General features: G+C 45.1%; 1 protein-coding gene across 10 annotated transcripts; it reads left to right on the plus strand.

Annotated features, from left to right (window-relative positions):
- Positions 1-2,796: 2,796 nt before the first annotated feature.
- On the plus strand, positions 2,797-20,112 carry ERLIN2 (ER lipid raft associated 2). Of its 10 annotated transcripts, none has more exons than XM_077849136.1 (13): positions 2,931-2,949; positions 3,796-3,920; positions 4,132-4,253; positions 5,514-5,595; positions 6,745-6,791; positions 8,886-8,947; positions 9,083-9,208; positions 13,018-13,091; positions 13,260-13,318; positions 13,867-13,958; positions 14,771-14,860; positions 16,552-16,631; positions 17,020-20,112. In XM_077849136.1, the coding sequence occupies exons 3-13, from the start codon at positions 4,147-4,149 to the stop codon at positions 17,212-17,214; spliced, it is 1,014 nt and encodes a 337-aa protein (XP_077705262.1). In that variant the 5' UTR covers positions 2,931-2,949; positions 3,796-3,920; positions 4,132-4,146; the 3' UTR covers positions 17,215-20,112. The 10 variants fall into 10 exon arrangements, with proteins under 10 accessions (XP_077705263.1, XP_077705262.1, XP_077705260.1 ...); XM_077849134.1 differs by having other exon boundaries at positions 2,945-3,077; XM_077849135.1 differs by lacking the exon at positions 2,931-2,949 and adding an exon at positions 3,207-3,225.
- The last annotated feature ends 2,303 nt before the right edge of the window (positions 20,113-22,415 follow it).

The raw sequence follows: 22,415 nt of genomic DNA on the forward strand, positions 1-22,415 counted from the left end.
TCCTTCTCTCACCTTCTGTCACATTAATAATCCAAATCCACAAACAGACAAGAACATGTTACAGGAATTTGCTATTTAAAGCAGCAACAGCTAACATTATTGAAGACTTAAAATGTGCCAAACATTGTGTATGCTTTTTTTCTTGAAGTATAGGTGATATACAATGTCATATTAGTCTCATGTCCACAACACAGTGATCTAACAATTCTGTACATGACTCAGTGCTCACTATGATAAGTGTAGTCACCATCTGTCACCAAACAACATAATTACAATATTATTGTCCATATTCCCTATGCTGTGCTTTTCATCTTCATGACTTAATTATTTTATAACTGGAAGTTTGTGCCTCTTAATCCCTTTTGCCTATTTCACCTATCCACCCACCTACTTCCTTTCTGGAAAGTACCAGTTTGTTCTCTGTATTTAAGAGCCTGGTGTTTTGCTTGTTTGTTCATTTGTTGTTTTTTAGATTCCACATATAAGTGAAATCATATGGCATTTGTCTTTTTCTGTCTGACTTATTTCACTTACCATAATACCCACTAGGTCCATCCATGTTGTTACAAGTGGCAAAACTTCATTGTTTTATGGCTGAATAACGTTTCATTGTGTATATATACCCCACATACGCCACTACCATTCATCCAGGGATGGACACTTGGGCTGCTTCCACATCGTGGCTATCGTAAATAATGCTGTAATAAACATAGTGGTGCATGTATCTTTTCAAATTAGTGTTTTCATTTTCTTTGGATAAATATCCAGTAATGGAATTACTGGATCATATGGTATTTCTACTTTTAATTTTTTGAGAAACCTCCATATTGCTTTCCACTGTGGTCATACCAATTTACATTCCTAACAACAGCACATGAGGGTTCCCTTTTCACCACATCCTGGCCAGCACCTGTTATTTCTTGTCTGAGTCTAGCCATTCTGATAGGTGTGAAGTGTTATCTCATTGTGTAAGTGCTTTCCTTGATCAGCCATTTATTGCTTACAACAGTCCTAGAAGGTTCATACTATTATTGCCCCCATTTTATAGATAAAGAAATTGGAGCACAGATAGATTAATTCATTTTCCAAGGTCACACAGCTAACAGGAGGCGTGGAGTGGAGTGAAGGGGTAGGATTCAAATTCAGCAATCTGACTGTGGAGTATCTACACTTAACCGCAACTCTTTTACCACAAGTTGTTTTTTAAAAATGGGTTTTTAAACACTTTTGTTAAACAAATCATCACAGGCTTACCTGCTGCTTGATAATGCTGGATATTGTCAGAAAAATCACAGGGGGCCTTAAGAAAATGATTTTCAGAAATGCTAGACCATCTACTGAAGTTCATCCCCAGCCTCTAGGCAATGCCACAGTTAAATAGCTCAGGCCTGGCAAAAAGCTTCTTGAGAACAGAATCCCACAACTTCCACTCACAGTTCATGCCAAAGTTAACAGTCAGGAAATTCTTAAATTACAACTAATTCAAATCCTTTATGCTGCACATGAAGGCCCATCGCTTGGGCTGATAAACCTCAATATTTCCATTTTTCTGACTCATTCACTCAACTATTAAATAAACGTATTAAGTGCGACCAGCTGAATTATATCACTGAGCCCGTAGACAAAAAGCCCTTAGGTGCCGAAAGGATGGATCAGGAGATTGGCCAGCTGGGAGGAGGGGGGATTTGTAGCCACAGGCTAAGACAAGAGCCCTCACTGACAGAGGTGGGCACACCGAGTGCCCAGGCAGCAGCACCAGGCAGCCACGTGTGGGCTTCACCATTCAATGCCAAGGCATCCCAGCACAGACTCATCCAGAGCAAACCCAGGGTGAATTCCAAGCAGATACGCCTGGAAAACCTATGCTTTCCTTTGCCTGTGTCCTGAATCTGTCTACCACCACCATCTTGCCATCTTCTCTGTGTAAAAGCTTTTCATTTACTGAGGGCTGCAATTAAGTGGACGTTCTCTCCTGCAAACAAAAATAACTTCAGCAGCTGAATTAGAAAGGCCCCAGCGCGCTGCTGCTGAACAGCCAAGGCTGCGGACAATGTGAAGCCCTCAGACCAGGACACTCGAGGTCAGGATCCTGCTCCTGATGCCACGGTGCCTCCAGTGTGCACTTACTGAGCACGGGAAGTGCAGACGCAGCCCCTGCCCTCAAGGAGCTTACAGTCCTGTAAGGGGGGGGGGGGCGGCGTAAGCTAAGCTGGCCGGTGTTACAAAGGCAGTTAAGCTCCCGATGGTTAAGAAGCGCCAAGGAGGCTTTCATCCACTGTCACCCTCGCGCCTCACTGAGCTCAAGATTCTGCTAAAACTCGAATAATTCCTTCTTCAGCTGTTGAAATAGTGCCGTGAGGACCTCAAAGGCCAAGGATCCTAAAAAAAAAAAAAAAAGCATAAAGGGCAATCCCAAATAGGGACTGTTTGTTGATGAACGAGGTCACGGTGCTAATGCACGCACTAAAAGATGTGCTAGGTTCCGCCGCGCCGTAGAAAAGCGCGAGCAGAGGGCGAGAAGGGCTGCAGCTCGCTGTACCCGCTCCGAAAAACAACACACGCGGGGCGCGGGGGGCGGGGAGATCCGGAGCAAATTCCGAAGCTGGAACTTCGGAAAGCGACACCCTCAGTCACTCAGCACCGCGGCCACTAGCGTTCTCCGCCGCGTCACCCTCCAGGCGCTGCGCACCGTCCCCACCCGCGAAGCCTAAACCCAGGTCCTGACCCGCCGGACCCAGCCGCGGGCGCCGCCTGGTGCCCATGCGCGGACTCCGACAGGTCGGAGCGCGGGGGCGGGGCTGGCGCGCTAAGGGTGGGGGCTCTTCTCGCGTGAACTAATGGCGTCATCAGAGCGACGGGCCCGGAAGGAAGTAGCGTGTGGAGGGCGTGGCGGTTTCTACGGTTGCCCTGGGGTTCGGACGAGTACGGAGCGCCTGGAGGGACAGCCTGGTACGCGGCCCCCGCCCCTTAGCGTGCGCGCTGGGCCTAGTTGCGGCTCCCGGCCGGAGCTTCTCAGCGGTCCTCCCGGGCCCCGGGCCCAGCCACCCCCCTCCCTCAGGACCAAGAAAGCCATCCCTGTCTGTTCCGTCCCTTCCCCGCGAGCCCCGAGCGCTTGGGACGCGCGACCCCCTGTCGGGGGAGGGCAGGGAAGGGGCGGGGAGGGGAGGGGAGGGGGGCACTTGCAGACAGGACGCAGCTGCAGATCGGTAGCTGGAGTCGGTCACGGTAAAAGCAGCGCCTTGCAGATGTCCGAGCCCGAGTCCTGTTAGCCCCGGGAGGCGGGGTCCACGCCCCGCGCGGGGGCCCCCGGGCCGCCTGACTGGGAGCTTCTTCCGTTGCCATCGTTTTTCCAGATCCTTCAGGGCCCGGGAAATGAGCCTGGACGCCAGCTGTCTGTCCTCCTGGCGCTGGCACTCCCTGGGACCCGGGACCCCGGTCTTCCCACCCTGGGGAGCCCTCTTCTGCTCTAACCCTGCGCTTGGGGACCCGTCGGGTGCAAAGTGCCAGTCAAGTGTACGGGAGGGTGTATTCAGAGCCCTCCCCTGCCGCTTAGGGCCGAAGGAATAACTGGGAAGGTGGACGGAAGGCCAGAGAACCCCACCGTGCAACTCTGCTCTCATGCTGCCTCTGTCGCCCCAGCATCTGAAAGGAGTAAATAATGGTTTCCTTTGGAGTGGCAGGCAATTAGGACGGCAGGCTCTGACCAGCATTACACAGCCACAACTGCCTGTCACTTGACATCCTCTGTAATTTGGGCAACCTACTGCAGCTGCCTCTCTTCCCTTTTACTAGTAGGAGTGTCTCCAGTGACAGCACATTCGTGTTCCCAGGAAGAGAAGGCTGTGTTCTGAACGCTGCCCAGTTGGCTCTGCTTCTCTCTCGGGCCCGGCTGTCTCTGGGGCCACTGCCTCCTCAAGGAGGTAGGGAATATAATCCCACAGTGAAGGAAGGAGTGGGAACGTTGCCTGAGAGCAAGCATGAGGCGGGTTGTTGGCGTAGCCTTGTGTTCAGGCTTCAACAGGCTGGGTCTGAGCCACTTGCAGGAAGCTCAGCTTAGTGAGGGGCTCTTCCTGTCACGGCTTTTCTCGTGCATGTCGGGCCACACACATTTTCCTGCGTCTTTTTCCCCAGGATACAGGTTCGCTGATGGCTCAGTTGGGAGCAGTTGTGGCTGTGGCTACCAGTTTCTTTTGTGCATCTCTCTTCTCAGCTGTGCACAAGATAGAAGAGGGACATATTGGGGTGTATTACAGGTAAGGAAGAGACAGGAAGAAGCTTGCAACTTCCTGTTAAATGACTTTCCTAGTCACTGGCCGATTCTATTGGACATCTGTGAATATTGAGTAGAGGAGTCTTTTAGATTGAGCTGTTGTGTCAGTGACCATGGAAACAGGTGTACACCCACACTCATATACATTTATAAAACTTAATCTTACATTGATGCCATGGATGGCGAACCATAAATGTGTATAGAGATTTAGAGACAAAATCTGAAGGAAACCAGTGCTTGCAGATCATCCCTGAAACATTGTTTTCTCCTATATCCCTTGCAGGCATCCTGGTGCCACAAAGTTACCTCCAGTGAGCACCAGTTCATGATGGCCACTTGAGGAGCTGGCCTGCTCCGCTAGTTTGTACCCACTCATTAAAATTAACATTTCAAGAAAAAAGAAGAATCCTGCAGATTGACATATATCTGTCAAGGCAAGCCCTAGGATAGTAGTTCTTACAAGAAAGGAACCCGTTGTGTTACTGTCTATTTTGTTACTGTCTTTTTTGAAAAAAAAAAAAAATAGTGTATTTTCTTCATAATACAAAGCAAAGAAGCACTTCTAAATCTTGGGTTGCTTTCCTTCCAGTAACCTCCATGACCAAGTCTTTTGCTTTAAGTCTTTATGAATTCCTCCGTATATATGCCCAAGATGCCTATTCCTGGACTGCCAGTAGCAAGTTCTGGAAGCCTCATTGGGCTCCACTCTCTGCTTTATTTCTCCCCACATTCTGCTCATATGTCCCCCAAAAAGGCTTTAATTTTGTTACCCTTTACACATAACTTGGTTATAAAGGTAATTCTGCCCAAAAAAAAGTACATATATGTTTTTTAAAGCATTCTGAAAATTATTCTTTTGCTTGTTCGTGCCCCTGGACTCCAACATTACTGCAGTTGATTGGATAATTGTATTACTGGACTTAACCGCCCCCATGGATTGCCGCAATGGATATGACCAAGTGAAACTTCTCATCTGTTAAGGATTGCCGGGGATCCTGCTGTCTTCATTCCGCCTAGCCCATGTGCCTATTTTCCTGCTGCAAAAGCATGAATGATGGTTTTATGTTTTACTATCAGGCTTCCTATAATATGAGGGTTGAGCTGAGAGGAAGGGGTCTGTGGACATGGCTCAGGCACGTGTCACTGTATGAAACATGTATGGGACTATAGAGAAAGTCAGTGCAAATAGTATTGCTGTGATCAATACCTCTTGCTAAACTGTTTCTCTCTTCCTCCTCTGCAGAGGTGGAGCCCTCCTGACTTCTACCAGCGGCCCAGGTTTCCATCTCATGCTTCCTTTCATCACCTCATATAAGTCTGTGCAGGTAAACTCAGTGTGTAGGGTGTGTTTGAGCCACTGCAGGTTTGGGGTGTTTACCAACACATGATTTGGAATTATTTCCCATTACATGAGTATAATGCCTTTTCAAGGAATCATATATACAGGATTCCTTGATAGGATCTATGTCCTGTAGATATATATGATATATATATATGTGTTTATGTATATATACATATATATGTGTGTGTGTGTGTGTGTGTATATATATATATATAAAGAATGAGGCTCCATGAACCACATACTCTAGAGCTTTATTTGACTGTTGAAATAGCTGAATGGGGTCATTGCATTGGCCCATCACTCCCAGCTGGGAATTATTTTTTCACTTCAAGGTAGAGCCAGAGAAGAATCAGTTCCGAATGTATAGAAGGAGAAGTAGGATGTGTGTGTCTGTGTGTTTAAATCACAGGCTACCAAGATAAATGGAAATGAAACACAGTAATTTTGCTGGTTCTTATTTGAACTTCATAGATGTAAACATAATTTGGAGGGTTAGGGGAAAGGAAAGTTGGACTTGGTGAAGGGAAATGACATTTGAAGGAAAAGTAGGATTAGTTATGATAGATCTAAAGCCTGGCTAAGTTAAACTAGCCATCTTTGAAGTATGTCCAGCTACAAGGGTTAAGGAGATTTAGAAAATGACTTTTAAACTGACCCAGGAAAATATCCTGGAGCACCTCATCAGCATTCTCTGTTCATTTCTTCTGCCATTTCCTGTGCTTGATGGTTTTCAGAGTGCATTTATGCCCAGGATCTCAGGAGTCTAACAGTAATTCTGAGAAGGGGTTGAGCCAGGTTAAATACAGAATCCTCTTGTTTTGAGACTAGTAAAGGAAGACAGCAGAGGTAAAGATGGGTCTTAAGACTCCTAATCCAGGGTTGTTTTCATTAAACCATTTTTACTCAGCTTTTTCGTGTGATGATTCACTTACAGTGAGGCTGGGCTTGCGTACCTTTGTTCGTCTGGGCCTCACACTCTGTGTAAATAAAGATTAGGCTGAGTGTTCATGTTTAACAAGGGCAAAGCTCAACCCAGTTAACCTCAAGGACCAGGCCATTTGGGATTCCAAAACTAAGCTACTTTGCTCAGCACTGCCCATCTTACATCCTTTTATGTCTCTTCTATTTCTAGACCACACTGCAGACAGATGAGGTGAAGAACGTGCCATGCGGAACTAGGTAAGGTGCCTGGAGTGAAGCAGTCAAGCCTGCATCAGCGGGAGGACCATCTGGCTACAGTTATAGACCGTGAAGAGAAGCATTCCTTCTGGGTGGTTCCACCAAGTTCCCTGCCTTCTGGCTCGCTAGGTGCCAGTGTGACTAGGCAGTGCAGTGCAGTAGGGAAAATCACAGAAGGTAGACAGGTTTGGGAGGGCCTTGAATGCTGTGCTAAGTTTGGGCTTTTTCTGTGACAAGTGAAGATCCACCAGAAGCTTTTAGCAGATAAATGACTTGATAGAAGAAGGTACGTTTAGCATAACCAGCTATGGAGAATGTCGTAAAGGTGGAGGGTGACCTTGGGGGGTCTGGAAATCCAAGCAGAACACCAGTCTGGTAGTCTGATTGGAAGGTAAAGATCTAAATTGGAATAAAGTAAGAGGGATACCTGGGTGGCTCAGTGGTTGAGCATCTACCCTTAGCTCAGGGCATGATCCTGGGGTCCTGGGATCAAGTCCTGCATCAGACTCCTCACAGGGAGCCTGCTTCTCCCTCTGCCTATGTCTCTGCTTCTCTCTGTGTGTCTCTTATGAATAAATAAATAAAATCTTTAAGAAAAGAAAAAAGGAATAGAGTAACAAACACCACCACAGGGAAACATTCAAGGAGGGCAAATCCAGGATTAGGGCATCACACAGGACAAATGGCCTGATTGCATCACAAGGAGGAGCTTTGGGTTGTAAAGGAGACATGAAAGACATTAACAAAGCAATGATGAGCCTTAATTAGAACCTGGTTCAAGAACACCATCTATGAAAGACACAGGGGGACTGTCAGCTCGGGTGGCCATAAGAGAGTGCCACAGACTGAGTGGAAACTCAGAGTCCAAGGTGCCAGCAAAGTTGGTTTCTAGTGAAGCCTCTTTTCCTCGCTTGCAGATGGCCACTATGCCGTGTCCTCATGTGCCCTTTCCTCCATGCACACAGAGAGAAAATCTCTGGTGTCTGCCTCTTTGCCTTTACCAGGCCGATCAGGTTAGGGCCCCACCTATGGCTTCATGGAGCCTTAATTACTACCTTAAGGCCCTATCTCAATACAGTCACATGGGGGTTTTATTTAGAATTTCAGCAAGTTGATTTTTGAAGGGCACACAATTCAGCCCATAACAGGAAAATTGGGGAGACTGGAATAAGGACTGGGTATTAGACGCTGTTAAGGAATTATTGCTAATTTTCTTAGGTTTGGGAACAGAGTTAGACTACATAGGAGAATGTCATTATTCCTTGGTGAGTGTTGCTTACTGATATTTTAAGGGGGAAGAGTATCATGACTGGAACTTTGAAATATTCAGCATGAAAATGCAGATCTGTAAGGTAAAATTGTTAATTGCTCAATATAGGTGTTTGTGTATGGACAGTAGTTGTACTATTTTTTCAATATTTCTGTCTGCTTAAAATTATTTATAATGAATATTTGCAGGGAAGGGGAAGTGCTGAAACAAAGTCATGGTGAAGACAAAGTGAGAAATGGTGACCATAAAATTCCACTGTGGCCTTCTAAGCTCTGAGAATTCCTTGACTTTTCCCTTCAATTGATTGCTTTAATCAAAAGGCATTGCAGATTCCAAAGATACGAACTATTCTTTTCTTAGTGGCACCCCAGAAGTTTCACTTTTCTCCTCATGGAGATATTTTAAGGAAGTGTGGTTTTTTTTTTCTTTTTAAAATTAAGATTTTAATTTTTTACTTATTTGAGACAGAATGCACAAGAGTGAGTATGAGCAGGAGAAAGGGGCAGACTAAGAGGAAGAAGCAGACTCCCCGCTGAGCAGGAAGCCTGATGCAGGGCTCAGGGCTCAGGACTCTGGCTGGAGCCCAAGGCAGACAGTTAACTGACTGAGCCACCCAGGCACTCCAGGAGGTGTGGTTTTCTGGGAGATTGTGTTCTTTCTCTAAGCTCAGAAGATTCCTACTTGGAGATCCATCCTGGCTTCTGGCCTCCCATGAACTCTGCTGCTCCTTTGCTGCCAAGTCACACACCTTATGCCATCACCCAGAGACTGCACTATATTCCAGAGCCTACTGGTGACCTCTTTGTTCATTCTTCCCCCAACAGTGGTGGTGTAATGATCTACTTTGACCGAATTGAAGTGGTGAACTTCTTGGTCCCCAATGCAGGTACGTTTTTCCAGTTGACCTTCACCTTCAGCTTACTTTGCCTAGCATGTCCCCCACCCCCGGCAGAGAGAGCTGCTGGGTCTGAGCAAGAGAGTCCTGCCTTTTCTTACTCCGCAATCCCTCCTTCCCTCACAGTGTATGACATAGTGAAGAACTATACTGCTGACTACGACAAGGCCCTCATCTTCAACAAGATCCACCATGAACTGAACCAGTTCTGCAGTGTGCACACGCTTCAGGAGGTCTACATTGAGCTCTTTGGTAAGAAGGCCTCTGGTGGCCGCAGCAGGCCTCAGCAGCTGTTTCCCCCACAGCCTGCTTCTGAGCCATGCTAGGGGAGGATGGGTTCAGGGGTACAGGAAATGTCAGAGAACCTGGTGCTCGGGAACAGGTTACATGCAGAATTCCTAGAAAATGTTGATGACAGTGGCACAAGGTTGTGAAAGCAGGTGAGCTTTGGGCATGGGGATCACGGTGGACTAGGGAACTCCTGGCCCAAATCAGAGGACTGGAAGGCAGGGTGTTCCTACTGTCCCTGAAACAGCCTTCTGTAATGAAGACAGGGTCTGTTCTAGAAGAACCTTAGAGATTATCCAGCCCAACAGCCTCATCTTCAGATAAGGGGACTGAAGCCCACAGAGAACATTGCAAAGCTAGTTGGTAGCAGGAATGAGGCTAGAACCTGCCTCCCCTGGCTCTTGCTTCAGAGTGCTTCTCCGTACGCCACACTGAATGAAGGGCACTCAGGAAAGGTGAGGAGGATGGTAGGCTTCACATTTAATTCTAGAAGTGGGACAGGGACCATAACTTCTTAAAGTTCCTAGTTTCTTTAAGCCTATACAGGTAGAGATGAATAGGAAAACACTTAAGAGAATCCATATGTTTTAAGTAGACACTTTTTGACCTTTTTGCCAGTCAGAGTCAACATAGCCTGACTTTAGCAGCAAGCAAAGAAACAGTTCAGTATTGTTACAGATCTTCGGTGGTTTTTAGTGTTTATGTATTTTGGCGCTTGCTGCCAGAAGTTTTCTAGTGGCCAGTGCTAAAAGTAAACGGTACTACAACTATTCTTGATATTAGGACAGGACAGTGACTTTTCCCAGGATCTTCATTCAAAAGGACCCTGATAGAACATTTCACAGAGTAGACAGGAGGAGGAACCTCAGTGCTGCCAGCGATCTCCATTAGCCTGTTGCACTGTGTTTCCAATTTGAGAAATCGTCAGAATCACTTTTAATTTTTCTGCAATAGAAAGTGAGTCTAAATTCACTGTACAGGGTTGGATTCAACGTGTTTTTAAGAAAAATTTCATTAATTTGCTATTTATTTGCTATTTATTCATTAATTTGCTATTTATTTGCTAAAATTTATTTATTCAGGGGCAGCCCTGGTGGCTCAGTGGTTTAGTGCCACCTTTGGCCCAGGTTGTGATCCTGGAGACCTGTGATCAAGTCCCACGTTGGGTTCCCTGCATGGAGCCTGCTTCTCCCTCTGCCTGTGTAAAAAGGCAAAATCTTAAAAAAAAAAAAAAAATATATATATATATATATATATATATATATATATTTATTCATGAGAGACACACAGAGAGAGGCAGAGACACAAGCAGAGGGAGAAGCAGGCTCCACGCAGGGAGCCCAATGCGGGGACCCAATCCTGGATCCCAGGATCACATCCTGAGCCCAAGGCAGAGACTCAACTGCTGAGCCACCCAGGTGCCCCAATTTGCTATTTTTTTTTTTAACCTCAAACTGATAGCATTTTATAAAATAGCATTAGTTTTCTCTAGCCATTGTTTTAGAACTTTTAAATGAATATTTTAAAGCATTTGAAACAACAAAAGACAAAGGACTCTAATTTCCATGAAGAAAAAATGAAACTATGAGATTGTTTTGCATTAGAAAACTTCTTCCTGTCGGGGTACCTGGCCAGCTCAGTTGGTGAAGCATGCAGCTCTTGATCTCAGAATCATGAATTTGAGCCCCATGTTGGATATGAAGATAACTTAAAAAAAAATTTTTAAGGGGCACCTGGGTGGCTCAGTGGTTGAGCATCTGCCTTTGACTCAGGGAGTGATCCCAGGAAGGATCAACTCCCACATCAGGCTCCCTGTAGGGAGCCTGCTTCTCCCTCTGCTGTGTCTCTGCCTCTCTCTCTGTATCTCTGATGAACAAATAAATAAAATCTTTAAAAAAAAAAAAAAAAAAAAAAAAGCTTTAAAAAAGCTAACAAAAAAAAAGAAACTTCTTACTGCCTGAGAAATTCAGTAGCTTAGTGAAGCTTCTTGTACAAAGATGCTGGAAAAAATGTATTTGCTTTGAATTTTTTTTTCTCTAAGTTTTGCAAGCAAACACTGTCTTGCTTAGAATCTGTGACTATAAAGGAGGAATTCACGTCTCTAATCCGATTCCTGGAATATGGGAGGTTTTCCACTAGTTCTCCCCTCTCAGGACTCACAGCCCTGACTTCCCACATTACTGTGTGATTCTCATTAGTGCTTACATGGATGCATCCGCTTGCCCATTTTATAAAAAGCATTACATAGTTCTTGTTCAGAAGTTGACCTGCATCAACCTTTTTGTGTAACATAACCTAATCTGGATTTATCTATGTAACTGTAATGTATAAACAAACAATTTATTACCAATATTACTTTGGTAATAAAGCACCTAGCAAAATATTTCTTCCAGATTTTCCTAGAAAGTTATGAGCCCAGGACCACAGGCATCCGGCTGCTTTAACTCAGATGTAATTTGGTCTAATAAATGACTATTTTTTATTAACTTAGGGAAGGTACAGAATGTCTCAAAGTTTGGTTGGTATTCCCTTTAAAATAGAAAATCTGAAATGTAATGTTTATTTACAGCTGTCAAATTGTTAAACATGTATCAGGTCTGAGGTGCTATCTTGTGGGGCCATTTCTCCCTTGTGATAAGAGGCTTGTGAGAGGATATCCAGTGCATGAGAACGTTAAAATCCCTTGCTTACTGAGATAACAGTCGAGGATAGTGTTGTTTTAAGCCCTAAAAATTAAAGCATGGTAATTAAACAGTGTATTATTTGGCTACGAACTAGCTTGAGCACATCGCTGAACTTCCGTGGGCCTCAGTCTGGTCTGGGCATCTATTAAAGGCAAGAGTTCCACTTGCGGTTCCTCAGAGGTTCCTGTTTGGGCACAAATGACCAAGAAGCCACTTAAAGCAGGTGGCAGCTGACAGTGAAGGAGGTGATTCAGTCGAATGTCCCAGCCTGGTTTTGTGGAGTCTTCTCAGTGTCGCCAAGGATCTTACCGAGGACCTGGCAGGCAGGGGGTCAGAAAGAGAACGTTCCAGCTGAGAGGGAAGCTCTGGTGCTGCAGGATCACAGCGGGCAGGGGTGAGGGGGGTGGGCACCAGTCAGAGCTCTTCCTACACTTGCCTATGAAATGACTCCCACGTGCATTCCAGACAGAGCAATCAGGGCCAAAGCAAACGACACATCAGAAGACTCAGGCTCGTTTCCAGAACCATAAATTTTCATTTTCCTCCTGTGTTATTTGAGGGAGTTCTTAATGGAAATAGTCTTCCTTGGGGCTTTTGTTGACGTCAGCATCTGTTTTTCTTTTAGAAACTTCTAAAATGACTGCATTTCTTGTGTTTGGGTCTCTTCAAAGTACCTACCATAGCCACTCCACCTTCCTCTCGAAATGGGGTGCCTGCCTTCTCTTTAGCTGCTGTTGTCTAGGGAAAGGCCTGACTCAAGAAATGTGCAAGAATTGTTTGTTCTTTCTCTTTTTAAAGCTCGGTTTCCTTTGGGCAAGGTTGATATTTTCAGCAACCTCAGTGATTTCGTCTAGAGGCCACAAGAAAAGGTTACTCTCACATCCAGCTAATGTAGAGGTGTGTTGTTTTGAAAGATGTGCAGGGAATCTTTAGATTTCTGGGTTCTAATAAGCACGCAGCCTCGGAAAGACCTTTTGCCTGTCAGGTGCATTCTTGAGCATGTATTTTAGTTTGTACTCTACCCCCATACTTTCCTCCATCCTGCCTAAAAAGTGTAACAACAACCTTTTCTGTCTGTCTTGATTCCAGATCAGATTGATGAAAACCTCAAGCTGGCTCTACAGCAGGACCTGACCTCCATGGCCCCCGGGCTTGTCATCCAAGTAAGCATTGCCACAATGGAGAACCTCCTGCGGAAGATGGATTCTGTACCCATCCACCCCCCGCAAGGGATGTCCTTTCTTTGCAGGAAAACCAAGGGCAAGTGGGAACTGCTTATGTCCCTTACCACCCTCACCTTCCCATCCAGTGCTATTTTTATCCTTCTCCAGGCTGTGCGGGTGACAAAACCCAATATACCTGAGGCGATCCGCAGAAACTATGAGTTGATGTGAGTATTCCCTCCACCCAAGCTATGCCCCCCCACTCTCCCCCACACCCCATCCCATCCCAGTGTGAACCAAAGCTGTACCAGGTGTTTATTCCCCTTCTTGAGTCTTCGTTACAGCCCCTTGCTCTGTCAGATGGAGCGAGTGTGTTGGGACAATCACCTGGACTCCATAGCGGTGATTGAGAGCCACAGGAGAAGCCCTTTCAAGCAGTGATGCTTTAAAAAGGGCCAGGGGGCATTGTTTGTGCTTTATGGCTCATGCCAAAGAAGATGGGAGGGAAGGGTGGTTAAGTGAGCAGGCAGGTGCATTTTACCAAGGTAAATTATGCTTTATTTCCCACAAATGAGTTACTTTGGAGCAGAAAGAGCCATGTTACTGTCTGCAACAGATCTGCTTTTACTTGGGACATTCAACAGCCTTCCAGGAGAGAGTAAGAACTCACAGTTTGCCTCTCTGCAGCAAAGTTTGGCTTCTCCGGGGGACAGTGAAGGTCCTGGGAAGCTTCTTCCATGGCAGCCTCACAGCTGCATACTTTTTTTCCCTTCAGGGAAAGTGAGAAGACGAAACTTCTCATTGCAGCCCAGAAACAGAAGGTGGTGGAGAAGGAGGCTGAGACGGAGCGGAAGAAGGCCCTCATCGGTCTGAATGTGGTTCTGTGACCTCCTTTCAGGGCAAAGGTTGGGGGCGGGGGTGTGGTGGCAGGAAGCTGCCAGGTCCTCCAAACCCTTGCCAGGTACAAGAGGGGCATTCATACACCCAGAAACAAAGCTGAAGTCATCAGATCATGGCCAGGGGCAGTGAGTTTTGAGTCTCCCCATTATCTCTGAAATGAACGGAAATTTTCGTGTTAATTCTTAATGGATAGTAATAATGGCCAGCACCTATTGAGCACTTACCACGAGTCATGTACTTTTTTCTAAACACATGTAAATATGAAGTACCTCACTTCTCCCAGCCATGAGGTAAGGTAGTTACTATCGTTAACCTCATTTTATTGAACCGAAGACCAGAGGGTTAAATAAGGTGCACAATGTCACATGGCAAGTAAGTGGTAGAAACAGGGATCAAACCCAGGGACTCTGTCCAGAACTTGGTTCATAACCACTACACTAGATTATTAACTACTACTGCTTCCCAAGGTGACATGGCAGGAAGAAACTCTTATCTTTAGACTATCCCTTGGGGAGAAATACTCTTGTGACTTAGGAGGGAGGTTAGGGCTTGCTCCCCACTTTTGCCAGAGGGCCCAGGTCTCCCCGTTCACTGTCTTGTGCTGGTGTCATGGTACCGTGCACACTGGCACAGCCCACGTGTGCCCGCCGCAGTTCCCCTCTGACGTTCTCCCTCTGAGCTTCCCCACCGCCCTGCATCAGGGACTCAGGAAAGGTGGAACTCAGTCCAGCTTTTGAAATACCAGTGCTCTGAGCCTTCTCTCAACTTCATTACTGTAGAGGCAGAAAAAGTGGCCCAGGTCGCAGAAATCACCTATGGGCAGAAGGTGATGGAGAAGGAGACCGAGAAGAAGATTTCTGAAATTGAAGGTGAGCACGGGTGAAGTGAATGCCGGAGTTTTCCTTACACCCTACCTTTGTGGCAAGGTGGTGGGAGAGCCTTTTCCTTCACTCTTTCATCTTTGTTCTAAGATGTGATGATTTCTTTAGAAAATCACTTTTTCTCTGTGCTTTGAATTGAGTTTGGGGGGAATAAGGGCTAGGCTGGCAATCAGTTTTCCACTTCAGAGGGCATTCACTCGCCCAGCAGATGTCCACTGAGTATGGCCAAACTTGCTCGTGTTAGGCCCAAGGAAAAGAAATCGTCTCAGTCCCTTGCTGTCTGGCAAGGGTCTCAGGGCGTTGGAAGCAAAGGAAGAGGTGAGGCCCCTGTGCCTTCCCTAGCCCCTTTGCAAGTCTGTAAACACCACAGCTGTGGCCTGAATCTGCACTCAGCATCCCCTGCAGTGGTTACCCAGGCAGGTGTGAAAGAAACATCTTTTTAACACCAGCAACACTGGAGCTGGAGACAAGTGTCATCTTTGCTGGCTTTTCTGTGTATTATTCACTTTCACTTCCCTGCCCCTAAGCCCTCAGCTCATTCCTGCCACTCACCTTCTCCTTCATGTGGTGCCTTAAATTAGGCAAATTCTAGGACTCAAACTGGGACCTCAGAGCCCAGAGCACTGCTCTGTCCACTTGTACTCACTACGGGGACTCTCAAGGTCTGTGGGGGCCCAGTGAGGGGCCAGTCAGGAGTTAGTTTACAGGTCAGTGGCTCTTCAGTTGGGAGCTCTTAGCAGAACAACACGTTGTATTTCTTATAAAAACCTGCAAGCAGGTGCTAAGGCCACTTGAATGGGCCGCATGCAGTCAACACCCCAGCCAGGCTGCACACTCTTTCCGCCCAGGGTCATGCTGAGAGTGTGCAGCCAGAACCCACCCACGGCTGGCGGCTCTTCCCAGGCTCTTTGCTACAAATACTACTCACAGGAGGCTGGCCTCATTCCCAAGGCAAGTGAGCAAGTAGCAAACATTTTGCTTCAGCCTGACAGAAAAGCTAGTCTCCGCAGATTAAGGAAGTGTATTGCATGCATAGTCGAAGTTGAAATAGCTCTTCATCCAGACGGGTGTCAGTCTGGACCATGGTGTGTATATCTCTTATTCAGCATCGTGCCAGCTTAAGCACTGTTACCTAGAAACTTTTTGAAATGACTGATGGGGGACAAAAGGGCAATGAAGTTGGAGAGGGACCGAGCTGTTTTCTGTTGGTGGCATTCAGTTGTAGGTGGAGCCACCTGTGGGCTCCTTGCGCTTCTGCCCTGCAGCACTAGAGGGATGATGTGGAGAGCTCTGAAAATGCATGTGAGGACCAGGCTGCACCCCTGTCCTCCCAGACGGGGAGGGGAAGAGGAGTAAGCATGTGGAAACAGGAAGTGTCTCTTGGCGGCAGTGTTTTCTCAAGACTGCCACCAAAGATGCTGCTGGGCACGGCAACAGACGTGCTTGTAGTCAGCCCCCACCACAGGGAGATGCCATCCAAGCACCCCTTTGTCGTGGTTGATTTTCATAACAACTTGTGAAAGAGGGCAGATGCCTCTTTCCCCATTTCACAGAAGAGAGAACCAAAGCACAGAGGAAAAAGAGCACCTCCCCAAGGTCGCACAAGCAATTGGGGGGAGTCCCCAGGGCCCAGTGGTCCCGAGACCTCTGTGCTGCACTCACTGCATTCTTGCCCTCAGATGCTGCCTTTCTGGCCCGGGAGAAGGCAAAGGCTGATGCGGAGTGCTACACTGCCATGAAGCTCGCCGAAGCCAACAAGGTAAAGCCCAGTACTGCCTGGTAAAGAGGAGGTATGTTAGGTGTGGGGCTAATGTTGTTTGAGAGCTCCCGATGTCCCACGGCCACCACCACCACCGAAGCCCCTCCTGGCCAGAAGTGATGGCCGTGTGCTGAGCAGGACAGGTGTTGCCCCTTCCCTTAGCCAGGCCTCGACAGAAGTTTAATTGTGTGAAACACAGAAACTCTGAAAACTGGCAGCTATAACCTCGCAAACCCATTAGTACCCTGTCACTAATAGAACAGAGAGGCCAGAAAGAGTAGAGAGGGCACCTTTCTTTGACAGAGCTCCTCTCCTTGTGAAAAGCGAAGGGTACCACCCAGAGTTTTCTTCTGGCTCCACCTAGTCTTCTCTCCTTTGTTTCTTACAGCTGAAGCTGACCCCTGAATATCTGCAGCTGATGAAGTACAGAGCCATTGCTTCCAACAGCAAGATTTACTTTGGCAAAGACATCCCGAACATGTTCGTGGACTCTGCAGGCAGTCTGGGCAAGCAGTTTGAGGGGCTAGCAGACAAGCTGATTTTGGATGATGAGTCCTTGGATGCAGACCCTGAGGAGAATTGAAAGTTTTTTGTATACAGCCTCGGATGACATTTAAAAAGATCTTTATTTTTTAAATGATGAACCAGGATGCTCCTCCCTCCCACACTACCTGCTTTGACTCTCTTCCACATTCTGTGGTGAAAAAAGAAGAAATGGATTTAAATCTATTCCCCTTCCTGGGAAGGGAGGGCAGGGATTGATGATTTGGGGTCTTATTCAGGTAAGCAGGTTAGATGATTTCTGTTAAGATTGGTGGGTTTGACCTTTGACTTCCAGACACTAATTTTAGCCCTTTGAAGCTGGCTTAAGTAGGGATTTGATCATTACAGAGTGGGAGGAGAGGGCGTGGCCTTGGGGTGATTTCCTTTCCCTGATTTGGGAAATTGCGGTCCAATTTTCTCACCCCCGCCTCTAAGGTAGGAGATGCCTGTGGGTGAGACTCAGCAACTGAGCAACTGTGTACTTGTGAGTCTGCCAGCAGAGCTGGGGAGAACAGCTGCAGAGAACGTTTGGCTTTGCTGGTATTTTTGTCTGCATATGTGAGTTACTTCAGAAGCGCGCTTTGTCGAGTCCTCATAAGGAAGGACTGGTGCTAGGTTTTGCAAGCTTTTCTACACGCTACCCTCCTTGCCCCAGGGCTCAAAGAGCGGTGGTTTTTGACTACATTCCTGTGTCAGGGTTTGGGCACCACCACATAACTCTTAAAACTTTTCACTTGTTCTGTGATTTGGGGTTTTGGGGGGGGGTTTCCCCCCTCTCGAATCTGTTCGTTGATTCCACTCAGCATTAGGAAGATAGGAACAAATAACCCAAGTGTCTTACTAGCTGCTGAAGTGAGATCTTCCATCTCTCAGACACCGTGATACCTGCTTGGCAAACTACATTATGTTCCTTGAGATCTAGCATCTTATTGTGGAGATTCTATGTTGAAGAGCTCCTTTGGGAGCAGAGGAAGGTCACCTGAAAGATCTCCTAGTCTTAATGCTCAGAGCTTATGCTGATGGTCTGACAGTGATAAAAAGGGAGCCCACTAAATAGCACATTTTTTAAAAATCTAGGGCACCAACAGCCACACAGGCGTCAGATTGAATGCCAAATCTCCAGAGACAGCTGTGAGGGTACACGTCAAGAGTTCATGCCCAGGTTCCTGGGTTAGAAGGGCTGCATCAAAATCTGTTCCAATGTTTTAGGTTTTTCTTTTTTCCCATTTCTAATTAGGAAAATTTACGTCACTCTGGGAGGTTTGGGATGGAGGAGGAGAAACATGAGAGAAAGGTTTTCTTATATCCTGAAATTGGAGTGACTGGGATAGTGGTGTCCAGCTTATGTAGATTGTGAGTTGCGTACCACATTGTTGGGTTATCTCCATTTAACTTGCAAGCATATTGGTATTCTCCATGACAAACTGTGGCCTAGGATTTGGCCTTGCTATTAGCTGCCCCCCGCCACACACACCATCACCACCAACAAAAACCTACCACTGTACCCCTTTTCCCTCAGTGATACTATGAATGATACTTTCTGGCACAGATCCCCCACCTCATTTTTGGTCCCATGCCCAGACTTCTGGTTTATTGAGTGGCCCCAGAATTCGGCCCAGCTTGCTCCCAAGTAGCACCAGGACTGTCAAGAGTTTGGGGAGCATTCAACCTGCTTAAGTAAAAACAAAATGTTAACTTCTCTTCGTTCAACTGTTGCCCTTCTCTGTTCAAATATCTGAGACTTAGAATTCTCAAACCACTGGTCCTGGTCACACTTAGTGCAAGCAACCAACTGTTCATAGGAATGATGGATTTTAACATGCTCAGAAGTGCTTGCAGAAGACAGTCCCCCAAGGCCAACATAGGTATCTATTATTAAGATACACTCCCCCCTCCTCGCGTCTCAATGCCATTAATCACTTGTTAGGAGCAACATGACACATGGTGTCCAGCATCCCCAATTTACATATTTGTTTGCTCCCTCTCCTCTGAGCCTTGTTGCCTAGGCCTCAGAAAATACTACTTCAATTGAATAAAAAGTAAGGATATCTCAGCTTCTGTAAAGCACGTTTGCTCAGGTTATTCACTTGAAAGCCTAATACTAACATCCTCTGATAGCTTGTCCCTTGCACTAGATACACTTTAACCACAAGAGCCTCAATAAAATTAAATCCTGCTGCCCCTGCCCCCATCAATGCTAATGTTGCTTCCTCTTTGAACAAAAAATATGTTGTAGTATCCCTGAGTTTAAATTCACTGGTTATCTGTATCTGCCTGAATAGTAAAATCATGGAAGTCAGCAGTTTCCTTAGCATGGGACAACTAACCAGTCTGTGTGACTTTGTGTCTTCAGCACTTACTAGAAAATCTGATCTTAAAACATTTGAATTCTAAACATGTAAAATGTGACAGCCTACACTTTTGTAGGCAATAAAGTCATGGCTGCTATTTGTAAATGGAACTTCTATCAAAATAAGTAACTGTTTATAAAATTCAGTTTTTGTAGTATTTTTTTCAAGGAAAAGTCACCTTGGTTGAATGTTTCTCATTAAACTTTACAGAAATGGTTCATACTCAGTACTGTTTTTAATCACTTTTTTAATATAAGGACAGAATATTTGCAAGGAAGCCAAAGTTTGTTAATAATTTTTATAAGCCTAAAATAAATTTGAAGGAATCTGTGGTCATATCAAGTTGAAGGAGGGAAAAAAATAATTTACAGAATTTTGGCAATGTGTTGACCCAAAAAAAAAGTTGTTTTCTAAATAGTCTGTTGTAATTTCTATGAGCCTGTGTATCTTTCAGCACTGATAACTTTGCCATTTACAGAGAGTAAGTTGTGAAAGTGAGATCAAGTATTTACTAGCGATCTGATCAATTTAAGTTTGAAGATAAACCTCAATCCTCAGTTGAGAATAAACCTGTGTGTTGGCTAGTGGCTGCTCTGTGTCTGTGAACTTAACTGCTACTTCTTTAGTTCTATTCAGTAGGGTTTGAGCCACTGTCTCTATTGCTTCCTTAGAAAAGAGGTAATAGCCAATCAGTTTCTGTTTGTATTTCCATTTCTTTTTATTTCTGTTTTTGTGTAAGCTGGTGATTGACTAGTCAGACTAACTCTACTTTCAAAGCCTCGAGAGTTTAATTGACCCCCTTCGTAAATGCAAAATGTTTTATTAATCACTCTCATATGCTGGACTAATTACCTTGGGTGCGTTGATAGCTGCAGGAATTGTTTTAGACAATACTAAAGGTGAGAATTTTTATCTTAGTTTTATTTTCAGTCTTGCTAAATAAAGTCTTTGCATCTACTTTTTTATTAAAGAGAAATTCAGCAATAGCTAATATTAGGATAGGTGATAAAAAGAAATAAAACATCCCTCTGCAGTGAGTTAAGTACAAGATGACCCTAAAAATATATTCTGATGAATATCCCCATTATCAATGTAGAAACAATAAATTACTAATTTGTAAACATGGCATGATTCTTGATAGGTGTTATGGAAATTGATTATTTTAAAGAATCCATTCACTTCTGCAATTACCCTCTAGGGTAGAGATCCTTTCAGTTGACCCAAAACTCATTTTTATATCAAATAAGTAAAAAAGTCCATCTCTGCTCTGGTAAGCTGGCCAGTGTAAGGCTGCCAAATAAAATACATGATGCTTGGTTCAATCTGAATTTCATAGAAACAACTTTTAGCATTAGTATGTCTCAGATACTGCATGAGACATACTGAAAAATTATGTTTTCATATGACCCACACATTTAACTGAATATCCTGTATTAATTTATCTGCCAAATGTTGTAACCCTAGCCCAGCTTTCTCGGATTTTGTGGGGGTTTTTGTTTTTAAGATTTTACTTACTTATTCATGAGAGACAACAGAGAGGCAGAGACATAGGCGGAGGGAGAAGCAGGCTCCCCACAGGAAGCCTGATGCGTTACTCAATCCCAAAACCCCAGGATCACGACCTGAGCCAAAGGTAGATCCTCAACCACTAGACCACCCAGGTGTCCCTTTCTCAGATTTTTAATGGTGTCTCAAACTTCCTCTATTGGTTTGAAAGCCACTACACAAATAATATGAACTTAGAATTGAATAGCTAAGAATGTAGTTCCTGGGGTTAAACTGCCATGATACAGATCCCAGCTCTACCACTTCCTATGTATATGGTCTTTTTTTTTTTTTTTTTAAGATTATTTATTCATGAGAGACACACAGAGGCAGGCTCCATGCAGGGAGCTCAATGTGGGACTTGATTCCAGGACCCCAGGATCACGCCTTAGGCCAAAGGCAGGGGCTCAACTGAGCTACCCAGGTGGCCTCCTATGTATATGGTCTTAAATTACTTAACCTCTCTGAACTTCAGTTTCTTCATCTATAAAATGGGTTGAATAGATTAAATGAAATCCTTCATGTGAGGGGGTTAGCAGTGGGCCTGGCATGTATGTTTTCAGTCATTTGGGGAAACAGCCTAGAAAGCACACAGTTATTTAAGTGGGTACCACTAAGTAGAAAGTCAAAGAAATGTGATGATAAGATTTCATATTGCACAGCGCAGAGAGGGAAAAGGGAACAATATTGGAAGGCAGCCAATATGTATGGAGAATGCATACATCTACGGAAATGTCATATGTACAAATAAGCAGGTGTGGTGGCCCTCTTAAAAGGAATTCCCAGTTCTGGGCTCCGATTTGGGGGGAAAAAATTTTAAGAGGAGGCTAGCAAAACATGTTAAAACCAAAATTTAAAAAGTAAAAAAATAAAGCCCATAGGTTGGCCCCATAAAAGGCAGAAGGGGAATTTAATGACTTTACGTTTATAAAAGTTGCATAAGAGTTGGCTAGGTCTTCTCAAGCTCCTCTGAGACCAATGAAGAGGAAATTAGTTTGCAAAATAGAGTATTTTTTAAAATTTCACCTAAGATTGGCTAAAATTTGAAATCAGTAGTTGTGTGCAAATAGAAAATAAATCCAGGGATTAGCATGGATAACATTTTCTTCTCTGATAGTCTTCAGAAATTGGGGAGATTCTATGTTGTTTGGGATGGTTTAAAGGTCATTCTTTCTATATGAAAGATCAAATGATCTCTAAAGGTCTTCCCCGGGTCTCTGATTCCAGAATCTGTATTCACATTTCAAAAGCCAAATGTGAAAAAAAAAAAAAAAAAAACCCAAAAAGCCAAATGTGACAGTATGTTTGCTGAGCGATTGTTGTCATGGCTTCTCTACCTCAATTC

The sequence above is a fragment of the Canis aureus genome, chromosome 15 (genome assembly GCF_053574225.1).
Source record: "Canis aureus isolate CA01 chromosome 15, VMU_Caureus_v.1.0, whole genome shotgun sequence".
NCBI classification, from domain to species: domain Eukaryota; kingdom Metazoa; phylum Chordata; class Mammalia; order Carnivora; family Canidae; genus Canis; species Canis aureus.